This window comes from Lepisosteus platostomus, chromosome 9 (assembly GCF_059453375.1).
Source record: "Lepisosteus platostomus isolate fLepPlt1 chromosome 9, fLepPlt1.hap1, whole genome shotgun sequence".
NCBI lineage: Eukaryota > Metazoa > Chordata > Actinopteri > Semionotiformes > Lepisosteidae > Lepisosteus > Lepisosteus platostomus.
The window spans coordinates 30,930,481-30,955,740 of NC_142619.1; the positions used below are offsets into that span (position 1 = coordinate 30,930,481).

At 37.3% G+C, this 25,260-nt stretch overlaps 1 protein-coding gene across 5 annotated transcripts; it reads right to left on the bottom strand.

Moving 5' to 3' along the window:
• Positions 1–833: 833 nt before the first annotated feature.
• LOC148654767 (shaker-related potassium channel tsha2) lies at positions 834–24,284 on the bottom strand. 5 transcript variants are annotated; one of them, XR_015941141.1, is made up of 3 exons: positions 21,872–24,284; positions 10,916–11,510; positions 834–9,359 (listed from the first exon to the last, which is right to left on the bottom strand). XR_015941141.1 is itself a non-coding variant. In XM_088644699.1 (2 exons), the coding sequence occupies exon 1, from the start codon at positions 23,343–23,345 to the stop codon at positions 21,915–21,917; it is 1,431 nt and encodes a 476-aa protein (XP_088500825.1). In that variant the 5' UTR covers positions 23,346–24,283; the 3' UTR covers positions 834–9,359; positions 21,872–21,914. The 5 variants fall into 5 exon arrangements, 1 of the variants encoding a protein (XP_088500825.1); XR_015941139.1 differs by having other exon boundaries at positions 19,719–24,282; XR_015941140.1 differs by having other exon boundaries at positions 10,831–11,510; positions 19,719–24,282.
• Positions 24,285–25,260: the final 976 nt, after the last annotated feature.

Sequence of the window (25,260 nt, forward strand, 5' to 3'; positions counted from 1 at the left end):
TAGAATACAAAAATGTTTTTTTTCATAGGTAATTTCTTCAAGCTCAGTGTTTCCCCCTTTGTATTTGTAATTTATGTTAATACTCCCTGCATGTACTGTAACTGTACAGTAGGTGTAGGTCATGTGTTGTGGGATTTTAATTAACTAAAACAATCTGAAATGGTGACGGTAAATTGCTAGAGTACTTGAGGAATCAATTAAACATAATAAAAAACCAAACGTGCATAATAAACAACAAACATAATAGAATATATCTGTGAGATGGTCAGCAGTGATACCAAAGGCTGATCGTTCACTCAGGGATTACAAGATCAGAATTAATAAGCTCCGAGTTAAAATACACATTGACTATGACTTATGTGTTATGTGTTATGGTCTACCTTGTAGGTTCAATCTGTTTCATATAATTTCGTCAAATGTATTCTCAGATACAAGTATGTATACTGTTTATGCCACGTACAGTAGGTACTGTAGCTGCGTCAGCATGCGTAGGCTGTAAAGGAACAGTTAAAGGTTTATTCCATGCTGAAAGGAAAAGAAAAAAGACACAACATTTTGGCTGTGGAGCCTTTTTCTGGTGTCAACAAGCTCATCTTCACTAGGCTTCCTTGGACTAAACCAGGCCCTTGGAAAGAGATTTGTTGCCTGGTGACAGAAGCAGTGCTATTCCGCAGCACTAACACATTTCTTTAGCAGTCTGTGGAAGCATAAGAGGCAGCACAGTGTTGGTGTTTCATCTCCCCAGGTGCAGCTTTCTGTGTTTCTCAGGTGAACCACTGTGAAGGGAAGTCTTACTTTTATTTATAGCAAAATCACATCAGAAGCAGAAAAGGTCTGTTTTCACAATTTATTTATATAGTGATACTAGGCTGTGTAAGTATACTACCTTGTTAAGGTAAATAAGTACAGGTTGTATGATACAGATAATATACAACATCTCAATACCAGTAAGGACAAAAGGCCACATTTTAAAATGAGTCACAGCTAATTCATAAATACTATATTTTTATATAAATGTATATATTTTTTATCTCTTACTATATTAACTACATCTCTTTCCATATAATTTAATACACATTATTCAATTTAAAAAAACACAGATAAATGAACTTAAAAAAGCTGTCAATTTAATAACAGAGGATAGCAGACAGACGTTTTGTAGGTTCAAGACAAACACCCATCAAAACACTTTTTTATTTGTTTATATTATTATTATTTGTAATGAAACTGGAACACAGTTTGCTCAGTTTATAACACTTAAGGACTCATTGCGACACAAACATAGAGCTTTTCCCATCTGCAGAATATAATGCAATGCTAAAACAACTTTAATAAAGTGTGTATGGCAAAGGAGATTTGTAGTTGCACCAACTGAATCAAAGTAATGCATAGCTGCTTGAAGTTTAATATTTGTGCAGGGGATGTACAGTCAGCAATACTCTTTCACATAGTTGGGAGACTTTTTTACATGAAGAACTTGTTTTATGTGTAACCTTTTTAATTAAAGATTTTTCCAGATGATCGATTTCTACCTATAAAATACAATTGTATTAAAATAAGATTAACATTAAGCCACAATCTCATTGGTGAAGAAAAATAAGTATTGCAAAATTTTAAAAAAGCCTATCACATAAAATGCTCTAAGCATCTGTTAATGTTCTCATTCCATGGTGCCACTCCATCTACTGTATATCAGAAGTGTGCTTCAATTGTACAGTAGATTTTCTAGAGGGAGATGGGGTAATTTATGCTGAGGAGGGTTTAAGAAGACCTCTGTGGAAGGTCTGTAAAAAGGATGGAATTAAATTTTACTTCCTCAATCAAGGAAAATCATAGACAACTCCAGATGCACTATGAAACGCCTACATCTCACAAGAACAAGGACATCTGCACTACATACAGTATTATCACCCTAAGTCTCTGCAAAACAAATGCAGGACCGCAGGGACTCTTGAGTGGCGCCATCAGTAGGACTCTTGTTTGGGGTGTAGGCTGGGCCTTATGCAGTATTTCAGAACTTGCTGGTTCAAGTCTGTGCTAAATCTTTAGCAGACTGTGTTTGGGACTCCCTGAGGATCAGAGTTCAGGGATGAGTGGCCTTCTTGAGTCAATCATGGTGTCCTCAGTTTGTCACATAATGGTGACCCCCCGTGTCCTGCCAGGTGTCTGTGAACACGTGGTGTTGTCTCTGAGAGTCACATCACCCCTCCAGCCCACACAGACTCTGCTGTAGGAGTAGTCAGGTTCACAGTGAGAAAAATGGCAGATCAATCTGATGGTGAAAATTTCTGAGCAAAGCATGTGTGGTCCTTGTTCTTCCTGTGCTAATTTAAGGGCATAGTAGCAAAACAAGTTATTTAACTACCTGTAAATGTATACAGGAGGGTATAGGTAAAACAATAATTGAAGAAATAGATCATTACCATTTTTGTTTCCTTACACTACTCTTGGATACATAGCAGCATTCAGCAAAGGAAGCAACTTAACAACACCCAAAACATCTGAAAGAAGATAGTATTTGAAATACATTCTCAGCTGTCCTGAGAGTAAAGGCAAGTTTTGAATGTCTACAGAGGCCTGAGAGGCCTAGAAACATACATTGGAGCTACAACTCCCAAGGATGGTAACCTGCAATCCTCTACTTCTTGTCCCAGCCTTTTTGGTTGATGAAGTGAGAACAGAACCTGGAAAACTATGTGATTACACTACCTTCTTTTCAATAGCCACCTGATTGTTAAAGAAAAATGAGCAATTCCAAAAGCACACATACTGTACACACACTAGATTAAAGCACAGCTCATACCCACCCAATTAAAACTGCTTACTAACTGCGCAATGGTTGTTTTTCATTTCAACCCATTGAAAATCTGCAATGAAATCTGTGGTCTGTGTTTGACTGGTGGGTCAAAGTTCAGATTTAATACAAGCAATGTTCTTGCATAAGTGGAGTGACATTTGACATGGCAAGGAAGATTTTGCATTCATTCTGAATGATGGTGATTTAATTTCCCAATTCCGTCAAGCGTGCTTTTCCTGATGTCCATAGTCCATAAATGTTGGTGCAATTCAAGAAATGCACAATAATCATAACAACAGTCATGTTGCTTTTGGTCAATATGTAATGGAAATTCCAATAGGCAGGAATTTGTCTTACATTTAACATGCATACATACTAAAGAAGAAGAAATGTTTAATTACATATAAGATTATATATGTCTATGTTCCCATAAAAATTAAACTTAATTTGTTAAATATAAGGCACTGTTTTTGGCATTTCAGAACCTGCACTAAAGTAAATCTTTATCCTCTTAAAAATGTAATGATTGGCCATTGTGTAAAATAGGTTTGCTAGTCAGAGAAGCCATTTAGTCCCTCCAGCTAATTTGGTTAAACGAACGCAGATCTGATCTTTTCAGATAATATTAAAATATTAATTCCTTCTCATGTCTTATAGTTTAACTATTTAACTGTTTTCAGAGATGTCTTTTATTCTGTTCATAGTGCCCATTTCTCCTTTTAATCTGCATCTAAGTCAGGACCTTTCTACTTTCACTACACAGTTGAAGATTTAAGATACAGTAAGATAAGATCACTTTATTGGCCATATACAATTTCTTGCATTATGAATTTGTCTTTTCAGATACCCCAGTTTGCTCTCCATCAGACACACAGGCACACAGATGGGGAGAGAGAAGCTTGGGGTTGGAGCGCAGGGTCAGCCATTTATACAGCCCCCCTGGAGCAGTTGGGGTTAAGGGCCTTGCTCAGGGGCCCAACAGAGTAGGATTCCTCTGCCGGCTACGGGATTTGAGCCAGCAACCTTCCAGCCACAGGCACAGATCCTTAGCCACAGTGCCACTGCTCCGCCCGAAATACCATTTAATACAGTATTAGGAAATGTTTAACATATTTAGAAACACCTGAGCCCACCTTCTGATATTCTGCACTTAATATTGTCAATAGGTCACAAAAGTTTCAAAAACAAAAAAAGTTCAAATGAAAATGTTTTTGTCCATTGTGCAAGAGTGACAGAAAAGAAAACAAATGTTCATGTATTTTGGAGGAAACACAGTGAATGTCAGAAAAAGGAGAATTATTGCTACTGTATGTGGAAAATACAGTATGTTGCTTTGAGAGAAAGGACATCAACCTTTCTATAAGAAACATACCCAGAAAAGACGTCTGTCATTCATGAAAGTATTTGTGGCTTCAAACTAGATGTTTACGGCAATTCTATTATGCTGTGTCAAAAAGGTATTTTCAACCCTCAAATATCCTATACATGTAATCACAGAAGTTCAAAGAACAAAGACATTTGGAAGACACAATTTTCTGTGTGGTTTTTATACAGGGGCTTCAGTCTTGGAATTGACATTGAAATTAAAATTTATTATTTTCAGGGCAATAATCAGAATACTATCTGAAACTGTTAATATTATAGGAATCCTCCAACAGCAGGGTGTGAACCTAATGTTTCTGTGTTCATAATTGAGATATGTATTCTCTCTCTTTCATTGTACACAGTTCAATGTGGAATAATAGGGGGTTGATTTGTATGAAATCTCTCTAAACATTTTTATGTTTTGCAACTTTTACTCCAGAATAACAATGTGTTGTACAGGATTAAAATAATTTTAACAATTAAATTGTGTTAATATTTAATATTTTGTATATACTGTACTGTATTGTCCTGTCGCTCTTTAAAAGAGCTGATTGACAATCTAGACTAGGACAACAGATGATAGTAAAGGGTACAGTGCATTACAGTTAGATAATCATTCAGGACTGTTTAAATTAAGATGCATTGACTATTTTAAAAGAGTTCAAAGTGAAAAAAGAAACAAAAGGTGGTAGTACAATCTTGGATGAAGGATTTCCAATTCTGGTCCTGTAAATTATACCAATTCAAACAATTTAATTGCACTTCAGGTGCTGGTGCTTTAAAGTGATCTAAATAATCTGCTGAAACATTGGATTAGATAGGATATACTTGATCTTAGAGTTTCTAAAGCCCCCGAAACAATGTGTTCCTACATATTGTAAATGTTCCCCTTTAAAACTTTGAGCACTTGGGTGATCTGAAGAGGAAAAAACAGCACAAGTGCTTTTCTGGAGAGCAGGTTGAACTCTATATTCCAAACATCACCAATTCATACTGTATGTGTGATCACTGTGGTTCTCAAACTGTGGTACGCATACCACTGCTGGTATGTGGAGCGACTCCAGGTGGTACGCCAGATGACCCTGGAAATTTGTTGTGTGCACTGAAAAATCTGGGTGGGTTTTCATATTTTCTGTTTTAATCAAATGTGTTTATGTGTCAAATACGCAGCCTACATACTACAGTACAGCACGTGCTAGTACTTGAGTGGACACAAGAGCTACAATGTAATTCTATACCATTGAATAGGAATGCGTGCTATGAACGTAAGTGACCAATTGTGTTAAAAAAAAGTTATCTCCAACAAATAGGGAGGTAGGAGAATGTGCGTAATTTTGGAACACTGGCAATCTTGTGAGCACAGGAAAGCGTGATAGATAACAGAAAAATATTTAAGGACTGTTCTAGGTTAATTTGAGAAAAATACACTGAGCGTCAGTGTGTTTCACTCCCATGCGCATGAAATAAAAACTTCTTTTAACTTCTGAGACATACTCCTGAAATGGAAACGGGGGAAAATGCAAGCTTGCGGATTGTTAAAGCAGGTAAGCCCCACTCTATTTGTGAAGAACTTTGTTAACCATTGGCAAAAAAGCTGATACATATTATGTGTGGAGAAAAAGCTGCTAAACAGCTCGACCTGCTGCCTCCTCCAAAAGACACAGTCACTCAGAGAATTATTGATATGGTGGATGGTGTCAAAAGTATGCTGATAGAGCTCGTTAAGAGGAGCAGATGCTTTTCACTGCAATTACTGTAGATGAGTCTGTAGATGCCGTTGATTTGGCCAATTTGCTCATTATGTTAGATACGACGGGTACGTCCCATGAAGACTTTCTGTTCTGTAAGCCGCTACCAACAGGAACTACAGGAGAGCACATATTTCAGCTTCTGAATGAATTTATCCAAGAGAATGGCATTGACTGGAAAAAATGAGTCGGAGTTTGTACAGACGGTGCTAGAGCGATAACAGGCAGACACAGCAATGTAGTTGCACAAATTAGAGAGTTTGCTCCAGATATGAAGTGGACGCACTGCAGCATCCACCGTGAGGCCTTGACAGTCAAGAAAATGCCTGAGGATTTAAAATCTGATAGACTCTGCTGTCAAAGTTGTGAATTGTATCAAGGCTCAACCAATGAATTCACTACTGCTTTGCTTGACTAAACAGGCTCACCCATCTCACTGTAATGGCAAGTGCTCAGTGTTATTTTTATTATACAGTATGTGTGAGTGTGTGCGACGGTGCGCTTGTTGGTCAATGAGATTTTCTGTGGTTCCTATGAGAAGATGACTTGTAGGTGGTACTCCGATGCTTTGGTTTGATCAGCGGTGGTACTTGGTCCAAAAAGTTTGAGAACCACTGTGTTATCACTTCAGCCAGCTGTGATGGAGATTCACACAACTGAGTGCTGATGAGGTTTGGCTTAGACAAAAGGCTACTGTATATACTGTATACTTTTTCACTTACTAGCATGTCTTGTGAGAGCTGCATCAGTTCTCCATTCTATGTCAAAAGCTGTAGTAGGATCTAAGGGACTGTCTGTGAAAAAAGCAGATAGCTTGACAATCTGATTTTCCTGGAGTTAGTCAGCCTTCCCTTTATAGTGAAAGGGAAAGCAGCAGTGAGTTGAGTTAATGCAGACTTGTTCAGTTTAAGTTAGAGTTATGGAAAAAGAAAATTCCTGTTTCCAAATACTATATATATATATGATATAAAGTCATCAATTGCCGTAAAGGGTAGAGGGAGTCTAGAAAAAGCTGCCCTTCCTGTTTTAGAAACCGATCACCTGGTTTGATTCCAAGAAACAAATGAATCACATGGATCTAACTGGATCAAGTAGACAGAAAAAACACATGCCTGTTCCATCTAAAAGATTCTTGCATTCCATTGTGTAAGTTGTGATCTTTCAGGGATGATGTTTTTTCTTTGCGGCATACACAAGTTACAGGGAGCTGTGCATAATCAGAAGTTCTGTACTATTTTGATATAAAGGAAACAATGTAAACGTGCAGGGTAGGTGAGTAATGAAGCTGTTTTTCAGAATGAAATGTCACAGTGTTAGCAGTCTTACAGTGTTTCTTAAAATGCTTCTGCAATCTCCACTCCATTCTCAACTACCATTACAGGAAAAACACAACTTTCAGCTGTAGCTTTCTTGTGAAAAAATAAATATTGATAACAATAAATGGTCTATTAAAAATAAAAATAGGTAAATAATGAATTTCATTAAATCAACAAGGAAAAAAACATGAGGATATTAAAGGCTAAAATCAATACTGTATTTCTTACAGTACATAGTGCACACTTTTTCTTACACTACTTAAACTTAAAACTACTAATGACCACCTTGCATTTAGCCTAAATATTGTTCTCCTTAATATTTATGAACCAGGATCTGATGTGAGGTTTTTGACTAAAAAAACATTGTTACACTTTTTTCCTGAATTTGAACTACTGTAGATAAATATGAAATGTCACAAACTTTCAGTGCTCAGTGGATGGCAAAGGGATTTATGGAAAAGAAAACCATATGATATTACATGAGTGATATCTCTTGTTTGATAACATGCAGTAGATTGAAGAAGCTGTATGCTATTTGGAAATAAAAACATTGTAGAACATGCTAAAAGTTGAGAGAAGCACATCCTATTAAGATGATTTTAAACAAATCAGTGTAAAACAGTAATCATAAAAAATCATACTAATTTTGTTTGATGTCACTGTATGTTGATCGATTTGATCTCCTTTGATAACTGGTAATTTAACCAGCTTGATGTTATCAGGGTTTTTCTTGTTACTATGTAAAATATTTTAGTGACATTTTGTCAGATGAATAGAGCAAAACTGAGTGTTATTTTCTTAGTCATGTACACTCTACTTTGTCATATGCAACCAGCTGATAAAATCTTGAAGTGTTTCCCTCAGACAAAATCTCAACAATTAACAATAGTTTTCATTTCTGAAAATTGTGAATTAGTTCAAAAAAAGCCATTTAATTTTATGTTGGCCAATATGCTCTACAAGTATAAGAAATCAATCGTTGTGTTTGTTTAACAAAAAACATCACTCATACCTTAACATACTGTATAGTTGTTCATACTATACATGAACAGGTATTAAAGCTGTATAATGATGGATATGAGGACACTGAGGTAGATGCCTTTAATTACACTGATACAGCATTCTGATAAAAAAAGAAAAAAAAACATGAAACTTATTAAAAACCTGCAGTGAATCAATGTACTGCATTTCTCTGCACCAACATTCCTCCGAAGAAAAGTTTTCAGTGTGAACAGGAAGCTCTTTTAAGGTACATTAACCCCCTCAGTACTCAATTTATATATATATAAAGGCAAAATAAAAACTTAATTACATTGCAAAATGTTAAAAATCTAAAAATAATTCACCAGTTTAACCGATCCCTTTTTATAAAACATATATGATACTTAAAAAAATATAGATTTAGTAACTTCACTAGTTGAACAGTGGTGTTTTGATATTTATCAATGAGCTATCAATTGTTCCCACAAGGTATAATAAAAATGTCAGAGCAATTTTGAGCCGTTGACATAGAACAAAAATTGTATAACTTTTACCTTTTTGAATGCCCTGGTTTCCAAGCATGTAATATATGTTTTGGTATAGCACATGATATGCAAAGTATAGAACATACTGTAAATGTTTTTCTAATAGTTCAGTTTTTTTCCTATTGCATATGAAGTACTTCTTTAGACTAAACAGACTTGACTACTGTACATCAAGAGGCTCATCAGCAAGAACACATACCTGTACTGTATATGTAATTTTCAGAGCCATGTAGTATTATACATACAGGACTTCACATAGCACATTTAACATTTTTTTACGGATCAATTTTTATATTTTGTCCCACATGTTGTTTCTTCATGTAACTCGTGGTTTTGCACCTTCAAAGCACAGCATATCCAATAATTTCTATACAGTACAGTATATACAAGAAGTAATTGTGTGAAGATACTGGATTTCCAAGGTATCGTTGATCTTCATTTCCTTGTGGTTTGTGCTTTTTAAATTATATTCTTCTTCATTTCATGTCAGAAAAATCTCAGACTTGTTTGTAGAGAGCATGTGATTTCTTGTGGAACAATTTTTTTGTTTTCCATATTAAGTGTGGATTCATTTTTGGAAGTGATGAAATTGCTTCTCTTCTGTACCCTGCAAACCAAAAAAAAAGAAAAGAGCTCTAAATTCCGCTTAAATCTGAAATGCAATTGAAACTCCAAAACACATCAAAGATTGCTCTGTGCAATCTGTGGACAGTGAGAACCCTTCCCTTCCTTTGACAAGGCTGCACTGATGCAACCTGTAGCTGTAGACATCACTTACAAGAAAAATAAGCTTCCACCCTGGTGTCATTCATCTGTTGTGAGAAATGAAAAGGAAATCGCTGCCAAAATATACACCAAATTCTCTTAAATTCCTGTTTTACTCTGCATTTGTTCACTCTATTACTAAGTTTACTGTATTGCATCTATGCTATTATATTTGCTAGAACTTTTCTAGAACAGCTAGAAAGTGGTGTATAGGCATCACAATGTTTTGAAACCCCAGGACTTTAATGTTTGTTTGTATTTGTTTACCTTACACAAAGTGAAGCCCTTTGGATGAGTTCAGACAGACAGACTCCGACACAGGGATAGAGCACCCATGACATTTCAACCACTGATCATGAAGCAGTCCACACAAGTACTGATGAGATCACATGCAATCCACGCCACCTTGCCAATCAGACATCATGTCGCATCCCGAAACTCCCTCTCATAGTCTCAGAATAACACAGCAGTATAGGCTGTAGATGTTAGTTTGATTCTCTAAAACCGAACAGATCACAAGTACTGTATGATCTGTTGCTCAATAAACCTGAAATTAAATGCCTGTTACGTAACTTAAACTGTATGTTCATGTGTTTGAAAATATTGCAGAAATTGTGACTGAACTAATTCCTAGGTTTGTCCATGCAGTCTGATTTATCTTTCTTTACAATACTGCTACACTTGCTTACAAAATATTTTTTACAAATGTCTAAAAGAGACATACACTGTCAGTAGTCTGTTTTGACCATGTAACATTCTTGAGCTTATTGTAATCTTTAAAATACCGTTCACCTCACTCTGTGTCTCTATGCAAAATAATTGTAAGATATAAAAATACTTAATCTGTGAGAGTTTAAAGAGCAGCTGAGAAAGATGAAGGAGGGATACTGGATGAATAGGAAGATGAGACTTGGAAAGAAATGGGACTGGCTCCAATCTCAGCTGAATCAAACCATACAGTAGCAGACCTGAAGGCTACGAGGGAGCAGAGGGCCCAGGACCTGGAAATGATCATTATGCTGCAGGAGCAGGTTTGGGAAATGGATGGACAAGGATAAGCCCTGTGTGAAGAGGTTTCAGACCCAGAAGAAGGAGGCTGACCATATTCCAAGAGTCTCAAGAGGTGAGGGAGGAGAAGCAGCCTGTGTCCCAAAAGCCACTGACGAAGCCAATTGGCACAAACCCCCAGAAGAGGAGGGAGATGATGGGTTACATTTGCCACCATGGCTAGAGCTTGAGGAGTAAGACCCCAAGTCAGAAAAGGGACCCCATAGAAAAGTGGAGGGGAAATAATAATAATAATAAATGCTTACACTTTTATAGCCCTTTTCTGGACACTCAAAGCACTTTACAGGTAATGGGGACTTTCCTCCACCACCACCAATGTGCACCACCCACCTGGATGATGCGATGGCAGCCATAGTGCTCCAGAACGCTCATCAGTGGTAAACACTATTTTTGGGGAAGAGAACATAGTAATGAAGCCAATTCACAGTAGGGATTATTAGGAGGCCACAATTGGTAAGAGCCAATGGGAACATTTGGCCAGGACGCCAGGGAAAAGCCCTAAGATTTTTAATGACCACAGAGAGTCGGGACCTTGGTTTTAAGTCTCATCCGAAGTATGGCACCTTTTTACAGTATAGTATCCCCGTTACTATACTGGGGCATTAGGATACACATAGACCGCAGGGTGAGTGCCCCCTGCTGGCCTCACTAACACCTCTTCCAGCAGCAACCTTAGTTTTCCCCAGGAGGTCTCCCATCCAGGTACTGACCAGGCTCACAACTGCTGAGCTTCAGTGGGCTGTCAGCTGGGAGTTGCAGGGTGAGATGGCTGCTGGCAATGCCTGGGAGGCTGGTGATGGAGACACCAGAAGAAAAATCTACTGCCACCCTGGTCTGAAGTAGAAAGAGATGAGCCTGCACCTGCAGGGGACTATGAGAAATAGAAAGACTGACACTGCCTCCTTGGAAAGAGCCTGCAGCCAACCTGCCGAATGAGGAAGAAACAGACCATAGAATACTATAAACCAAACAGACATGGAATACTATAACCAATACAGAGCATAATAACCAGTTTGTCAAGAATCTGTCAGAGAGTAGTTTTACACACTTTTTAAAATTACTTTATAATTCATACGAACCATGGTAAAAAATTATATCTTGTCGTTTTTAATGTAGTATGAAACAGACTTGATTTTGTTTTTATTTATCATGAGCATGGTGGATAAGCTAGCAGTTTTCTTTTTTCAAATTCCTGCATTACAAATAAAAGGATTACATAAGTTTAATTTCATATCATATTCACATTTGCTCCTTTCTTTGATTTAATCTGGTAGCGTTTGTGCAAAACATTTATGTATGAGCAGGTTTCAAATACAAAGAAAAACCAGGGATATGCAGTACACGAAAACAGTCGAGACTCTTAAAAGAATAATTTGCACATATGCATGTTCAGTAAATATATATATTTACCTTTTGTGAACAAAAACATAATCGAAATCTTATTTGAGGTATATAAGTTTTATAACTCATGTCTAAACAATAGCGTTTATTTTTTATATAATTATCACCCAATGTATTTAGCCTGATACTTTTCTGTTATGATTAAACCAGTTCAGCCAAAGATCATTTTGGAATAGTCAGGGTTGGCTTCCTTCAACACAACCATAGGTCCATGGATTTGCTTTGCATTGTAATCCATTCCGTCTACCCATTTATAATCCAGTTCAAGGTCATAGGAGATCCTGAGTCTATCTTGCCAAGCAACGCCAGCCCATCGCAGGGCAGACACACAGACACAAACACGTACACACTCACACCAGGGCCACTTTTCACAGAAGCCAATTCAACTACCAGTATGTCTTTGGACTGTGGGAGGAAACTGGAGTATTGAGAGGAAACCCATGCAAACGTGGGGAGAACATGCAAACTCCACACACATAGTATCTCAGGTCCAGAATTTGATCCAGGGCCCCAGCTAACCACTGTGCCACTGTGACAGCCCTGCATTGTAATCTTCTTCTGAAATTATTTTGTTCTTTAAATTAAGAATCACCAGTTATTTTTGTTTTTAACGCCTGACCTGCAATCACCAATTGGGATTTCTACATCTTTGCTCACAGTTCTGAACCTCATGATCAGAGGTGAGGGGCATCCCTCGCTGACAGAATCCCACTGAAAGTGTGTCGGAGGCTGTCGTGGTCTCTATGTGGCTGAGAGCTGAGAAAATCCTGGCTGACTAATCCCATCCTACCCTTGACTGCCATCTTGGGGAACCTTGGTCACAGTTGGCTCAGTTATATGAACAACCTGTTTAATAATAATTATAGACAAATGAACAATTTAACATTATTGCCATTATTGTATGTGAATCAGAACAAGCAACCAAACTTCCAATGGGGTGAAGTGGCCCTATTACATTGTAAAGCAGGCTTGTTCATACATCTCTTGCAATCCATTAGAAATATTGCTCTCAACTTCAAGACGGTTGTGCCAACAGATACTACTTTCTTGTTAACTACATGCAGATCACATTGAACATTTCTGCGGTGAAATGTCTGCTGCACAACCTGTTTTTATTTGCTCGTACATCACATCACATGAGTCATTACAGTGACTAGTGAGCAGGAAGGGCCGCTTCACATCACCATTCTCGCAAACTCTCACTCTCAACTGTGGTAAGATCAATGATTTGTGACAACAATGGTGAACACACAGTACTTTCTCAAAGATCATGATTTAAGCTTAATTTAAAATCTGTAATTTTTCTCCATGCCATCATTTAATTTATTTTGTTACTGAGATTTAATAACTAGTCTAAGAAATTGGGACTACAGTTCTGCTTAAAATATCTCTATATGAGCACTATTACTTTCCAAACTATTACTAAACTATTTTTAAACAAACAAGATATATTATTACCATGCAATACAAGGTTACCTCATTTTCCTACTTTTTGTACTTTCTTGCCTCTTTTCATTGAGATTGTGCTGGGCTCTCTGCTGTTATTTGTTAGGCAAACTCAGTATTGTGGCTAAAACAGGGCTTGGTCCTCTTTTGGAGGAATTGTGGTGGTAAAAACGTGTACAGTATGTGCACACATGTGCATGTGCAAGTCTTTTCAGAAACCATTGAGTGTCAGAGTTAAAAGTGTGTATCAGCTAAACTGAGTTTGTGTGTATCAAGCATGCTGGTTACTGTGCCCAATCCAATTCCCAAAGCAGCTGCCAGATAAACAGGGAACTGAGGACATCTGACTTGGACTCACACAACAGACATGGCACAGAGAAATATGGTTCAAGGTAGGGCGAGACCAGCAATGTCAGACTAAAGCGGTATTGAGCTTCCTGGGCTGTCAGCCAAAGATTCCAGGTCATTATAATCCAACAAAACTAACAAACATTGCTTTAGCAAGACACAAAAAGGAGAAAAATAAATCATGATTGCTTGCGATGCTTATTTGAAAGAGCAACTGCATAAGCGATGAATCAATGATCAGTAGACACAAAGCACACAACGTATATGTGTGTTTCAGGCCTCTCAATATACCTTTCTTCTTTTTTCAGGATCTCTAATTTACTCCTTCATTAATTTAAAAAATGGGGCGGGTTCTTAGGTGACTTTGTAAAGAAGTACCGTATATCATGTTATAGAACCTGCGCTGATTGCTGAAGACAAAAGAATAATTCTGTATAGAATAATTCAGTATTTCAACCAATTTTATTTCACCAATGATAATTGTTTTCCTGCTGTCGAAGTGTTACAAAAATCTCTAATTTTGTTGTTACACATTACTCCATATCAGCACTTAATTAAAGGTATTTAAAAAAAACACCTACAGTGGGAGTTATTGAATTTACAAGCGAACTTTAGCAAAGGAACAGACCTGAATGCCTTTTGGGACTATGGATTTGAACTTTTATGCATTTCTCTGCAGTCTTATAAAAATAGACCTAGCACAGATAGCACAGACAGCACAGACAGCGAGAGACAGGAGAACCATTCTTCAACCATTCAGACAGACATCATAATTAAACGCAGCACATAACGTCTCAAAACTGCCAAAGGGTTTGTTTTCATTCAGGTAACTTGGTGTCATTCAGTGTTTTCTTTGTGGGTTACAAGGTGGTACAGCTGTGCTGCCTCACAGATCTTGGGTTGTGGGTTTGATTCTGGCCTGGAACATGCTGAGTTTTTTCACGTGTTTTCTTCCCACTGTCAAAAAACACACTGTCTGGCTTAATTATAGTCTTTTAATTGTTCTCCATACATCTGTGTAAGTAAACGTGTGAGTCTGCCCTGCAACGGCCTGGCAGCCTGTCCAAAGTGTCCAATGTTTATACTGCCTTGCTTCAGTTGTCAGCCAAATTGGCTCACATTGGACAGAGTGGTCACTCAAAATGGAAGAATGTCTAACCTCACTCCCTGTTGTATCAAATTGATACAGCTTGAATACAGCTTACTGTTTTGAGTGGTATAAACACATTAATGATTGACTGCATAATGAAAACAACTTGTTGTATAACTTAAATTAAAAAAATGTTCGTAGAAAAGGTAACGAAGTCTGTAAAATAGATCCTAAAATGTCTGTCTAATGGCACTTATTTAAGTATGAAAGGAGAACTGGGAAGAATGAAGCCCCCTTCACACTACAAATGTTACTTACAGGAAATAACAGATGTGGAAGTAAAGAGTTCTGTAGGTTTGCTTTGATGGTACTAGTCAAGAAAAGAATGGCAAAAATAATTTTGTTGCTAGTAATAATCAATAATTTCGATGTAGTTCATCACAATGTTTTTGCTATGTATGCCTACACAAGTATATATTCAGTATTACTGATAAGACAGTTCATGAATGCCTACCTCTACATTTAAAAGTCAGGAAATCATTATTGTTATAATCTCAGAACTAAAAATGCATGCATTAGATAAAGTGAACATCCCTTTACTCGTGATACGACCTGATGTCCCATTCAAGTTAAAGACAAAAAAAGTCAACTATTACCCAGTACACTGCCACCTAGTGGGCACATGACATAAATGAATGAATCCTCTAAATCTGCTTTCAAAGCTGGGTTCCCCTTAGTAGCCATAATATACTGATGTTATAACACTGTGAACATCGTTTTCTGTTTAAATAGTGGGGGTGCCTCAGGTTCAACATCCCTGGAGCTGAAAAAATACAGAATTTAACTTAAGGCCATGCTGTGGTTCCCAGTGAAAATCGGAGCTTTGTGAATGGTTTTGTAGAGACTGAATTAATACCTTGCTCTTGCCTGGGAGACATTTTAGTGTCATCCCCTTGGACTCGTCTTGTGGTATCACAGGAGAACTAGTGTTTCTTCAGGCCTAAGCTGGTAAAATAGTATTTTGGGGGATCTGAAATAGCTTACAAAATTAAAATTTTGGAGCTGCATGACATTGACTATGACCTTAAACTTAAGCAAATGATACAACTAAATGCCTGTGGTCTACTATAAAAGCAAACCTACAGAACTCTTTACCTCCACATCTGTTATTTCCTGAAAGTAACATTTGTAGTTCTTCCCAGTTCTCCTTTCATACTTAAATAAATGCCATTCGACAGACATTTTAAGATCAATGTATTTTACAGAATTTCATAACCTTTCCTGTGAAGTTTTTTTTTAAATCAAAGTTATACAGTTATACAGTTCTCTGCTCATTATAATAATAATATAATATAATTTAAATCATGCATCTTATTAGTACTTTGGTTGTGGTATCAGTCTAAACATAAGCACATTTTTCTCCTAATGCTGGATCATTGGCAATTTTCAGGTTTATACACATCCCAAAACATGGTGATATGAATATGCATAACTATACTTATCTGAGATCATGAGGAGACATTACACTCTGAGAGGGATGTTGTAAGTCTTATGAAACTACCTCCAAAGAATAATATAACATAAACCTTTCATTCTAAGATATGAACTGAAATGCTTTACGGCCTTTGCAGCAAAATGTCATCTACTTTGCTTATCTTTAGACTGATACCACAACTAAAGCACTAATAAAATGTGTGATTTAAATGATTATAATGCACAGATAACTGTATTATCAAAGGCAGTTGAGTGTATCATATGCTTAAGTTTAAGATCTCAGTCAATAATTTAAAATACTGACCTTTTTAATAACATTAAAAAAAATCTTGTTGTATCTGACATGTTTTAGCAAATGTTAATCTTTGTGTTTCATACTGTAACTGATGCAGAGCTTTTATTCAAGCAATATGGATTATACTGAACCATAATGTACAGTATTGTTGAAATACTACTGTATATTCATCAACTAGTTTCTGCATGATATCTGAACCACTCACTTTTGAGTTTCTGTCTGATTAAGTGTTTGAGCAGACCCCACATTTTGTATACCAAATACTGTACAATTTTTTGTCTTACAAAAACCTTTTGATTTTTGTACAAACTGCCTGGTTACATACAGTACCAGTAGGGTTGTAAAACTCACCCTATACTGTATATATACTGTTGATACGTTTCTTTTTCTGCCACTGAGCAAATAGCATAGGTGCTGGAAACCATGTACAGTATACAGTATCCAGCACAAATGACATCTTGAAAAAGATAAAACAAGAAGTAAAGAGGTTCCCATCTCATTTGAATAATTTGAATTCCAAAAATGATAAATATACATGTTAAGGGAATTCAAATATGCAATGTGTTGCAGCACAGCATCAGCAGAAAGATACAGCAGTAGGTTGTGAGGGGTTTGTGACCTTTTATTTCTGTCCTGTGTGAGCTGCGTGTCACGGCGCCAGAAGCAATGACTTTTGAAAGGCCAAAGGTCTCAGATGATTCTGTAGTATATACTGAGCTAACGCAACTGTGAATTCTAACTGAACAATTCAACAACAGTCTAAAAAAATGTCACATTTCAGCCTAAAATATGATTTAATATTACTTTGAATTATTTTTTTAAACTAATAAGAGAAAAAAAAAGAATTTAAAGTTCAGGAACGGCTGGTTATGTGTCGTATTATGTAACCTTTGGATCTTTGGCCTTAACTTTGCTTGCTTATACAGATGCCCTGTTAATTTGTTGAGTGAACAGTTTAATTAATTGCACTTGTTACCACTCCAAAATATCCAAAGGTGCTTTTCATACAGGAGAATGTGCAACTTTCAACTCCCAGTATGCAGGTGCTCAGGTGGAAAGGTGAGAAACTTTAGAATGGCCAAATTTACACAGCCCTCGCAAAGTGTTCTAAAGTGAAGACTCATTTTTTTCAGTCTCTTAGCATTCTTCTGTTCAATAACTTTAAAACAATAATGATGTATTATAGTAATATGTGCATTGTTCTACTGATTTCAACAAAACTAAATGTCATTGTTGAACCAGATATTGAGTTGACATTCTTTTGAGGTTATGTGTAAATTGTTATATAATTACTAGTGAAGGTTACTAACAACAAGCAAAACCTGATCCGGTCACGATTGACGAGCATTTAAAACATCCTGTGATCCGCTACGCCTCTATGTACAAAAATGTGCGAACACTGCCATCTAGCGATCTGCCTTTGAACTCCTTTATATGCCTCGGTGTACAGGTAATAATGACAATTTTAATCAGCCTGTCGATCAAGAATTAAAACACGATATTTTATGGCGTATTCTTGTCTATCAAAATCTCGTCTTGTACCCAATGATAATTTCTCATCAAGTAAATAACTTTTGCAATTAGGTGTATATTTAAGTTTTAAAAGGTAAACGTATAGGCACAGTTTTAGATTTTAAAGTTGAAAGATTTCGAAGATTTTATTAGAAATCTATAATGATAAAATGACTGTACTTCGTCAATAAATTGTTCTTGCATATGCTTTTCAAGCCCTTAGTAGGCAGGCTGTTGGAGTAAGCATCACACTACAGTATGCTTACTCCAACACACATACCTGTATAGAGTACAAATTCAAAGACATTCACCTCTGCGGTACATACACATACTGTACATTAAATAAAGCCGAATTACCTTTTGTATGCATATATTTTTTTAATGATGCCCCCGAACATGAAAGCTTATATGATATTACATTTTAGAAATGAAGTATGAATCTTCAAACATTTACTTCTCAGATCACACTTTTTTTGTCAAGAGGTGAAAAAGGAAGACTGACATGTAATCTAAAGAAGAAGCAAACATCCTCTCTAGACACTGTAAAACACCTACAGAACAGTTAAATATTATGGACATCCGCCAGATTTACTTTTAAGTGTCATATTCCTCTGAACATGCGGTGTAAAATGAAATAAATGAAAACTCTCGATAACTCGACAGGCTCTCTACATATGAATCCTGCAATTACTTTTTCTGTTACTGTATAAATCCTGGGTATCCTGTGTAAAAACTGTACCTTAAATGTCAACTGTTACTATGATGTTACTATATGAATACCAACTATGAAGGATTAGTCGTTAGCCACCTTTTATTTCATTTTATTTCCATTACTTATGATATTCAGATGTATTTTGTGGTAATTATCCTTATTATTTACTATAGTTGCGGTGTTTTATACTGTTAAACCTTATTTTAATTTCTACACTTTTTGTTATGCCTGTCTACATCATGAAGCCGTTTTTACAGCTCTGTAACTGTTTTGAATGAAAGTCTGACACTGAGTTATGAGCTAAATTAACTAATACAATGTTATTAATAAAAGTATAAAATAAGGACTAGAACATGAGCGTTTACAGCAAACCTTGAAATGTGCAAGTCTACCAAAGTTAATTACTTTTGTAAATGCAAACAATTCTTCCAAAACAAGATAAGTCTGGCAAAGAGGAGAAATAGAACAGAATAAATGTGAACAATCCACAAAGGGGACAGTAAAGTTTGCTTCTAGGTATGGCCTTGCTTCTAGGTATTTACTGTACGTTTGACATACTGTACACAATAACAAAGTGTTCACAAATCACTCAATAGCCACCCTAAAAAAAGGTAAGTTATATATTTTAAAAGTAATCAGAGAAATTAATAAAATGCGACCATGACAGATTTGGGATTTAAGCCTTCAAATGAGAAAAACAAAAATTGTTTTGATAACAATGCTAGAATCACATGACACGTCTTTGGTACTACACGTGCATTTACTGTAAGACTGAACTACAGAGGCGTAAGCGATGTACAGTAACTGAAGGTTTAAATCAGAGTTAAAAACTTACCTCCCAGACTGGTTTGCTCGTGTAGTCTTTGAACATCACCTCTCTCACCACATTTAGGAGGAGGACAAGAAGGTCAATATGAAATAATTTTCATCCAGCGCTTGGACAAAGTCTTATATCCGTTTCAGATTGGTTAATTGAGCCTCTGTACTGTAGCACGCTCTAGGTACAGTATGACAACTGCCAATGTCCTGACTATTTAATGCATCCATCCAACGGGACTCCGAATCTCTCGTCCTTATCACACACCGCTTCAGACTCCAAGACACATCCGACGATTTTCTTTTGTTGTATCAAAAATAAAGTGTGTGGCTGGAAGGAAATGTGATTCCCCAGAATAGTTTTTTTCTATTTGGCAATAGTTCAGTTACGGTATATAACGTTCATATCATTGAATACCGAAATCTTCTTGTTTCACTTTATTTTCCTTCTGTGATTCTTGTTTGTGCCATCATTTTAGTCTATATTTCCCTCCACGGTCAAATGATACAATATCGCGTTTTTTCGTTTATTGAAGAATTCTGTTGTTGGTGGAGTTTGCATTTCTTCTTTAAAAAATTCAAAGATCAGTAATGTGTTGGCCTTTTTACAACTTCACCAGAAACAAATGACTTTAGCGTCAAGCCGTTGCATGCGTTAGAAATGATATTGTTTTGAAAAATGGGAATAATGAAAAAAATGATGATTCTTGGTTATGAGCCTACAGCGTTCGACTTTTTATTTAGCATCAGTTAAGTAGATTTTCAGTGCTATGTTGTATACAAATATAAAATTCTGTATTTAAAAAAAGATAACCCATGTTGCATAATTCTTAAAAATATATAACAATTATATAAATTCAACTAAGTTTTATCACCTTTGAAGGTTCTGCGGAAAATGAAATTATTAATCGATGTATTTCTTTCTGATGCCAAAATCAAAAAGTTATGAGAACAGTCTAGAAGGTTGCTATAGAAACGTGAGTCTCTAGAGACGCCTGCAAGACTTTCATTCCTCCGCTCTGTGGCGCTCTAAGCGTTGCAAAGCGTGGTAAAATTAGCATCCATTTTCATGTAAAACAATAAGGGGGAAACGTTCCCTTGGCTAATTTTGAATGTCTTGACTTGCATACAAGGTGAAATACTAATCGTACTTTTTCTCCCTTTTATGTACCCGACCCGATTGCTTCATCATACCAGGCACTTACAAATAAGCCTTTTGGTGACAGAAAAGGAATGGAAGGAATTAAATTCCTTGACGACTGATGTAAACAAAATGAAGCGTTCTATGTGCAAATTAGATATTTAAAGGCCGTCACAGTTAACAGAGAAAAAATGATTTTAAAGTGCTTATGACTGTAATTGGCAGAAAAATCAATTCTGAGGGGGTAGGATTTAGTGTAGAATTTGTTGTGCGAAGAGAAGTTATTTGCTTATTGGCTGCTCGTCACGTTTCAGTGACAGCTGCTTTTTTAATGGCGCTGTGCAGTCTTCAAAGGGTACACACACAAGAGATAGAGTTTCCACTATACAAGACAATGGCATCGCTGCAAGAATCCATCTAACACGGCTAATTCCTCGTATCTGATCAAATGAATGATGCTTTTGGAGTGGCGCTCACGGAAAAATACGTGACCGCGGGAGATGGATACAATAAAACAACAGAGGCAGGTCACCTCTCACAATGACCTTGTGCAGAATTAATTGTGCCGCCCGCAGGTCGTAAGCACACTGTGTAATTCAGAATTAGTTGGTCCTTTCCTTGATCTCTATATACCGTACGTATATTATACATACAGTACGTGAATATATATATATACAATACTGTATATAACCGAGATGCCAATTTCAAATAATATCTCAGAAGGTTAGTAGTGACGATAGGTTTACTTCTAATAAAGTGCTGCAAAGCGGGGCAGGAGGTTAAAAGAGCAAGTGAAAATGAAGCCCGCTATTTTACGCAGTGCCCAAGATGAAGACACGACACGGAAGACAATTTTAAAAAGGGAAAGAAAACCGTACCACTCACAATCCACGTGTATGTCACCCATTGCTAGAAATTTCTCTGAATTTCAATTCTCACGTTCGATACTCACTTCGTTGCATTAAGGATGCGCGAAACAACAGGCGGCCAATATTTTTAAGCAAAAGTGCTGAATGGGGGGATGTACTCACAGAAACGTTATGTTTCTCTGGTCCAATTACGCGCAGGCTACAATCATACATCAGATAGCTTGCCCGTGTATGCTTTTGTCGGGCTACAGTTTGTATACTTTATTGGATCGAAATCATCTGTCTCCAGGTAGTCTGATTTGTTGAGAGAGGACTTGCTGCCACTCTTCTTCAGTTCACCGAAGGAGGACTGCTGTTGACCGCACGTTACATGGGTGTATTGAAATTGTTCCTCGTGTTCAGTCTCCCTATGGTAGAAATAGTTGAAATTTGAGACTATGACAGGGACAGGTAGCGCAATTGTCAGCACACCAGCAATGGCACACAACGAACCCACGATTTTGCCACCAATTGTGACAGGGCACATGTCTCCATAGCCCACAGTAGTCATGGATACCACCGCCCACCAAAACGCATCTGGGATACTGCTGAATCCAGAGGAAGGGTCGTCGGTCTCAGCGAAATACACTGCGCTGGAAAACAAGATGACACCTATGAAAAGGAAGAATATCAATAACCCGAGTTCTCTCATACTTGCTTGGAGGGTTTTCCCCAAGATTTGGAGTCCCTTGGAGTGTCTGGAGAGCTTGAAAATCCTGAAGACTCTTACCAAACGAATAACTCTCAAAATTGCTAAAGACATGGCTTGCTGGCCATTTCCCTGATGTTCTGCTAGCTCCATGCCCAGGGTGATGAAGTAGGGAATGATAGCCACTATGTCGATGGTGTTCATTATATTTTTAAAGAAAGCAGGCTTACTCGGACAGGCGAAGAACCTCACTAGCAACTCAAACGAAAACCAAATGATGCACAGCGTCTCAACAATGAAGAAGGGGTCAGTGAACGGGTTGGGTTTGACGCTGCTAGTCCCGTTCAAGACCAGATGGTCGTAAAATCTGTTCTCTTCCCTAAACTCCGGTAACGTCTCTAAGCAGAAAATAACAATTGATATTAAAATGACGAGAACAGAGACTATTGCAATCCCTCGAGCTGGTCCAGAGCTCTCGGGGTATTCAAACAGAAGCCAGACCTGACGCTGGAATTCATTATTCGGCAATGGGCGTTCTTCCTCCTTGATGAAACCTTCGTCCTCCTTGAAATGTTCGATTACTTCCTCCCCTAGTTCGTAAAATTTTATCTCCTCCATGAAAATGTCCACAGGCACGTTAACAGGTCTTCTAAGCCTCCCTCCCGACTGATAATAATAAAGTATGGCATCAAAGCTGGGGCGATTTCTGTCAAAGAAATATTCATTTCTCAGCGGATCAAAGAAACGCATCCTTTTCCTGGGGTCGCCCAGTAAGGTGCTAGGGAACTGCGCGAGGGTTTTAAGCTGGGTCTCGAAGCGCAACCCGGAGATGTTGATAACCACCCTTTCACAACATTCCTGGTCCGCTTGCTCGGGATCATAGACATCGTGGGACAGGGCTGCCAGTGCCACAGTCTCGTCTAGATTTTCACCGGGCACCACTGTCATCTTCCCCCCCAAGGGTAAAGCTCCCCTCGCTGTGATCCGTCTGCGTTTTGCTCCGGATACTGTACGTCGTCCTCAATGTGTGGCACAGATGTTCTGAGTCACTTGTAGAATAGAAAAACCTTTCTTATTTCCTTCTGTTGACACTCTTTTGTTTCCTACTTTTATTTTTTATCTATATTTTACATTCGGCTTGCTCTTTTTGTTCTCATTTTTTCCAGTTGTACTCGGTTTATCCCATCACCTTCCTCACATTGGCAGTCTGGACTCCTGGCTGTCACATTCACAGCATTTTAAACAGAACTGCCCTCCCCAAGTCCTCTGACGTGGAGACGCTCTCTCACTGCAAAAAATACATGCACACGCCTGTCTTAATGTGATACCGATGATATTCAAAACACTAGAAGCATGCTACAATGTCTCCTATTCTACACTTCCTACTGTATGTATATGTGCTCCTTAACATTTTTCTATCTGGTAATCTTAAATGCAAACCTTTAATTTGGGGATTTTTTTTCTTTCAAGGCTAAGACTATACGTACAGCGTTAGGCTTTCCTACTAATTGAATAGCATTTACCTATTTCGATAACTTTTCCATTGATTTAAGCGTCAGGTAATTTTAATTGTAGAGAATAAAAGATGAACAAGCGATGTCTGTTCATTTAATACAAAAACATTCTAGCAACGAATATCGAGCTGTTTCCAGATTAAGACGTTTTAGATGGCTATTTCTAGACGACATTAATTCGCTTGCATTTAAATTTGCATTAAGGACGTTGCATTTAACAGTAAATCTCCAATTTACATTAGACCACGTCTCGAATTCTACATGCCCTTGGTCAGTTTGCTGCCTACCCCTTGCAGTTTGCTTTGAGAACTGGGATTGTTTCTTGAAAAGAAGCTAAATGTTGCAGAGTAACAGGAAACCGTTTGTGGCTTGATGTGCAGAAAATGTAACGGCGAATATTCCTCAACAGCTATGAGGAGGGGGTGAAGGGAGCACATTTAAGCTATAGACTGAAGATTAATTAATATATCTGAGTAGCTAGACTCCGATTTTCATTATGCGCAAAAACAAACTTGTCACAGGCGTAGGGAATTTTGTGTTCGCTTAAATGCCTGTCACTTCTGTGTGTAATTTTACAGATGTGTGATGTGACAGCAAGTAAGCAAAGTATACATGATCACGCACAAATAACTTTGGGAAAGCAAAAAGTGAATATTGGGACAGGGTGCTGACTGCTGTGTAGGGAATCTTACATACAGTACAGTATACTGTACGTTTTTCAATAACAATTGGATCGTATACATTGCTACTGGGCGCAAGTGGAAATAGTTCGGAGGTTCCGGAGATATTGTCAAACATTTTAAGATGATACATAAATATTAAAAGAGCTCAAAAAATACATTTCGATTGGCCATGTAGTCATAAGAACACTTTAATTTTTTAATATTTTCTAGCATTTATTAAAAATCTGTCACAAAGTGTGCACTACTTTGTACTGTTATTATTTATTAGCAAGAAAAAACACTGTCCCTTGAATGTCCGTTTTACATATTTATACAAATGCATGTGTATACTGACAAAACAGAAATAGTTTTTTCAACTATGGCGTATTTTGATGTTTTAAGGCAGCAATTTATATAATATCTTATTTATTTAGATTTTTCACGGCGTTATATAAATTATATATACATAAAAGCTAAACAGATCTGCGCCTTCGACACAGCAATAGCGACAAGAGAAACTGATGAACAGAACCCAGTTTTCTGATTACACCGCGTCTATTTTACCGAATAATAAAAGATTACCACAACTGGGAGGCATACATGTTTAAAATCACTGAAATGAGGTGAATTAAGGGGCGAAGCAGAAACACATGACGTAAACTCTTAAAATAGATTTCTCTAAGGGCC